Raw genomic sequence first — 5,069 nt, 5'->3', positions numbered from 1 at the left:
GCATCTGTTACTGAGTTACTATAGTGAACCCTTCCTGTTATAGCCAGACATCTCCGGCTCTGGCATCCTGCAGCTCAAGTCACAAGGTTCACTGTGATCTGTAGAGTTTAGATTCAGAATTCTTCCAAAAACAAATAGCCGAACCATCTGAATGTCATACTTCACAATGAAAAGGATGCAAAAACAGGTTCTTGCCAGACTATTGGGACCTGAAATCCAGGAATGATGGGATGCCACCCACAGCTTGCAGCATGTGCTCTTAGTTAAATGGAAAGTCCTGGCAAGAAACATGGCAAAGAGAAGCCCAGAACCTGGTTACATGGGGATGGACCTGCCACTTAGCCTCAGAGACCCTTTGGAGACTTCTGTGTGTACTGTGGACAGGGGCAGATTCTCAGACTCCTCTAAAGGGGAATTCTGTTGGCAGGTCAGCACCAGGGCCTTGACCTCCTTCTTGAAGTTGGTATTGAGAAAGCCATAAATGAATGGGTTGACACAGGTAGAGGCCATAGCAATCAGATGGCACACCAAGAAGATGAGGTTGCTGTGGCAGACAGGGATGACTTCATGGTGCCAGTCCTCCAGGGTATTGAATACATGGAAGGGCAGCCAGAATATTGCAAAGGCAGCCACCATTGCCATAAGCATCAAGTTGATCCTTTTCATCTGCCCAGCTTGCCAGCTGTAGGTGCCCTTGCGGAACACACGCCCCTGCCTCCGCAGGCGCTGGTAGATGCGCACATAGCAGATCAGAATAAAGCCCAGAGGGATGCAGTACTGGAAGAGAAGCAAGAAGGTGGTATAGATAATGCGATGGTGGTACAGGGGCCAGGACTCAGTACAGACCACCTTGTCCACCAGAAAATCCAGAGCCTTGGAGTGGTTGTTGTGGAAGACATTCTCCAGGATACTGTTAGTCAGAAAGGGCAAGGAAAGAAAGCAGGCAATGAGCCAGATGGCCACAATTCCCATGGAGGCCTGGGAGATGCTGGGCTTCCAGCCCGTTGGGTTGATAATGAGCTGATGCCTCTCCAGGGCCACAAGGACAAGTGAGAGGATGGAGACTGTCACTGACATACACTGGATGAAGGCTGACATCTTGCAAAGGACCTTGCCAAAGATCCAGTAGTCCATGATGGTGTAGATGACTGTGAGTGGCTGGCAGATGAGGCACATAAGGAAGTCAGAGAAGGCCAGGTTGGCAATAAGAAGGTTGGTAACATTGTTCTTCTCCTTTTGCTTCAGGGTCACACATATCAGGCAAAGGTTTCCTAGGACGCCCACAATGGTCTCAATGCTGTAGAAGGTGATGATGAAAGCCATCGGGTTCTCAGAATCCTGGCAGTGGTCAGAGAAGTTATACAGAACTCCATTGAGTTTGCTCCTGTTTTCACCCTGTGAGGATCCAGGGAAGAGCAAGGCCAGGGAGTGAGAGGTGTTCATGGTGGATTCGAGAAGATTCCAGGAGCTCTTGAACCAAGGGGCCCGCTTCACAGGTGATGCCTGCAAGGCAAACAAATAGGACTCAGGGATCATGCCTCCAGAATGGAATCCAGGGAGAAGGTTCTTTCTGCTTCTCTCTCCCATGGCTAACACCTTGGGACAACAGGAGCTTGTCACCTAAGGCTCAAGGGAAGAGACTGGCATCTAATAAACATTACTCTATAGGAAGCACTTTTGCATGTTGGGGATCACATGGTGTTTTGCATATGTCAGCTAGTTTATTCTGAAATGTAGGCATCAGCCCATTTCAAAGATGTGAGGCAACTTGCCCCCAGCCACACAGCTAATAAGTAATGGGTCCCAGATACAAAACAATGTCTATTTGATGCCAGAATTTATTCCACACATTCCCTCTGACCTCAGCGTTCCAATCTGTTTTGATGATAAACAAGTTAGAGAATCATGTGCAGAGTTCAGAGGCAGAATTGTTCAGGGAGTGAATTCTACCCAGAAAACCCTTTGTTGCATTTTAGCCAAATAGAGATAGCAATAAATATTGCTGTTCACAGTGACTTTGGGAGCCTCCCCTCACACCTCATGCCCTTTAGGGCAGAACCACTCCTTGGAGCTCAACACAAAATGCACCCTCCCAGTCTCAGTCACTACCTTCTCTGGCAGCCTCATTGCTCAGGTGACACTTGGCGAAGGTGATGACTTTCTGGTATGCAAAGACTAGCTCACCAGCACACCAGATTCTTCCTGCTGCCACCATGTGTGCACACAGTCCTGGCTGAGGACATGGGCTGCCTATCACTCTCCCTGGAGCCCACACCATGTGTATGCTCAAGTCACCTGATGCAGTTTGCAGTTCCTAAATCCACTAAATTGTTCCACACTTCCACACCCTGCCACAGGCTATTCATTCTCCCTGGGGCCTCCTCAGCACAAGGGACCCCTGCCAAGATTGAGTTGGAACTTGTACTCCAGAGCCTCCAGGAAGAAATGCCAATGATGGACATTTTGACATGCAGAGTCACCCACCCTATCACAACTTATATCATTACAATTTACCACACAAGTTCACAGGTTCTCTAGTTGACACAGGCTCACAGTTCTCAATCTTCATTAAATATGAAAATTACTCTGGGGACATTCTAAAAGTACAGACTCCAGGGCCCCTCATTCTGGAATGCAATGAGTCTGAAATGGGGCCCAGGAATCAGTAGTTTAACAAGTGCATTAAAAGATTCTGATGCACATGATTGCCAGGCCCTATTTTGAGAAACACTATTCATAGCATAAATTCCTATTTAAGATGTTCAATAATTCCCATATATTAATCGTGTTTAGTTTTGAACATAGCGATCTTCTTCATGATCAAGTTCCAAGTTAAACATAATTCTTACAGACTAAGGCCAAATTAACCAGAGATCAGTAATTATTTCTCAGCTGTCATAATGTTATTCAATATACATTTGACTTATAGAGTGAGTCTTGTTTGACTTACAGAAATGAGCCATTTTATAAGGTCAAGTCAGGAACTTTCCTGACAGCTTACAGTCTGGTTATTTGGGACCCAGATCTCAAGATACATGATGGTTTTGCCAGTACCATGTTTTTTTTTTTTTCTACCATAAGGGCCATTTGAAGTTAAAAACGTGACAAAATAAAATTCACAGGACCAAACACATGAAGCAATCCACAGCTGCCACTGATGTACTGACCTTAGATGCAGCAAATGGGATAGACATCCAAGGGTCTGGATGACCATTAGCCAGAGCAGAGCTAGATCATCAGTGAGGGGCAACACCAGCCAATCAAAATTGCCAGATGCTCTAGCACGATCAGAGGGGAGCTACTGGGCAGAGAGGGATCCAGAAAATAGTCACTGCTTCATTTATTCATCTACTCAATTAACATGTGTGAAGCCCTAGTCTGAAGGCAAGGGCTGCAAAGATGACTCATATAGCCATGGCCATCCCAGACCAGGAAAACTGACCTCTAGGAATGCAGATAGACCTCAAGGACACATTGCTATCACCAAAACCAGTATGAATGGAGTGCCTGTGAATTGGGAGATGAGAGAAGGAGCAAAGAGATGAGAGAAGTGGCACTGATCTTAGGCTCCTAGACTGCAGACAAGTCACCCATACAAATAGACAAAGAAGAGGAGGGAATTCAAGGAGCAGAGGCAGAAAAGAGGAGAGCCTCCAGGGGAAGAGTTCAGAATAACTGGAGCCAGGGAGAGGCTGGAGAGACAGAATGCTAGGTAAGAGAGGGATGCTAGATAAGCCACTAAAAAGGTGCCAGCAAGCTAAATGCATTCCAGAAAGATCATTTGGGTGCATAGAACAGATTGACGGAGAGGGCTATAACAGAAGAATAATGGCTCTGAAGAAGGCAGAATTGGGAGTCAGCCTGGCTTGCAGCTCCTTTCTCAGAGAATGGATGAAGAGTTAACTTGCAGATGTTAACACACCATTCCAACACCACTGACTAGACTGCATGGATGCCTGAGCCCAAATAAGCTGTTAAGCTCTTTTAGCTGCTTCTGGAAACAGGACAGAGAGTTTGAGAGAGCAATAAAGTAGGATGCACATGACTAGGGGCCAGGAAAGAAGTGAAACTATCCATTGGCCCTTGCATCTTTCCCCAGAGCTGTAGAGGCTAGGAGGAGCCATCCTGGAGCAGACTCCACAGATTTATGTCTCGAGGGGCCCTATGTTCACAGGGACTGCAGATGTCCAGAAGCACACTCCAGGGGCAAGGCAGCAGCAATTCAAATCCTTGAGCCCCTGGTCAGCAAGAAAGCTGACTTTTTTTCACAGAATGTGCTGGGAAGTGAGGGAGACTCCTACACAGAACCAGATAAGGAGGGAAAAAGGATCCAGGTGACCCCAGGGACTTGGGAGGCTATCATGGCACAGCCCTGATTTCAGCAATTGGAACTAAAGAATCCAAGGTTAGAAATGACCAGAGTGAGACCATGTGGCTATAAAGGGAGTGGGTCACCTGGGACCTGGAGCCTTTACACCAAAGAAGGGACTATGGGCCTGGCTCTCAGATCACCTCAGGGTCTCTTGAATCAAGAACAAGTTCCCCTATAACATAGATACGGCCATCCTGCTATGTGAAGAAAGGGAAGAGTATTGCCCAATGATCCTCCACAGGCCAGCGGAGTACATAATTGCCCTGGGTTCAAATCCCAGCTCTGCAATCTATGAGAGGGTACATATGCAAGGATTGCTTAAACTATCTGAGCCTCAGTTTTCTCAGCTGTACAGCAGGCGATGTGAATAATACCTATGTTGCAGAGTTGTCTGGCTCCCTCCCAGGTCAAGGATAAAGAGACAGATGGAAATGTGTGTGTGTGTGTGTGTGTGTGTGTGTGTGTGTGTGTGTGTGTGTATATGTATATATGAATAATTTGGGGCCCCCACTTCTGGAACTCTTTTTGGTCCAGTCTCCATCTTAGTTCTTTGAGCAAATGGGTGTAATTGGATGGACCAGCTCCTGTTAAAGAGCTTTATTAGCCACCTGAAAGAAGTATGTTTCCCCATTTTGTAACCAGAGCAACCTGGCACATAGTAGGTACAGGTCAATGTTAGTTTCCTTTCTACTCATTC

General features: G+C 46.6%; 1 protein-coding gene across 1 annotated transcript; it reads right to left on the bottom strand.

Moving 5' to 3' along the window:
* Window positions 1-315: 315 nt before the first annotated feature.
* Window positions 316-1,458, bottom strand: LOC308634276 (neuropeptide Y receptor type 4-2-like; the record flags this gene model as incomplete). Its single annotated transcript, XM_081268079.1, has 1 exon — window positions 316-1,458. The coding sequence occupies exon 1, from the start codon at window positions 1,441-1,443 to the stop codon at window positions 316-318; it is 1,128 nt and encodes a 375-aa protein (XP_081124205.1). The 5' UTR covers window positions 1,444-1,458.
* Between the last annotated feature and the right edge of the window lie 3,611 nt (window positions 1,459-5,069).

This window comes from Spermophilus citellus (assembly GCF_964194105.1).
Source record: "Spermophilus citellus genome assembly, chromosome: 15".
NCBI lineage: Eukaryota > Metazoa > Chordata > Mammalia > Rodentia > Sciuridae > Spermophilus > Spermophilus citellus.
This window is presented reverse-complemented; position numbering and strand designations above follow the sequence as displayed.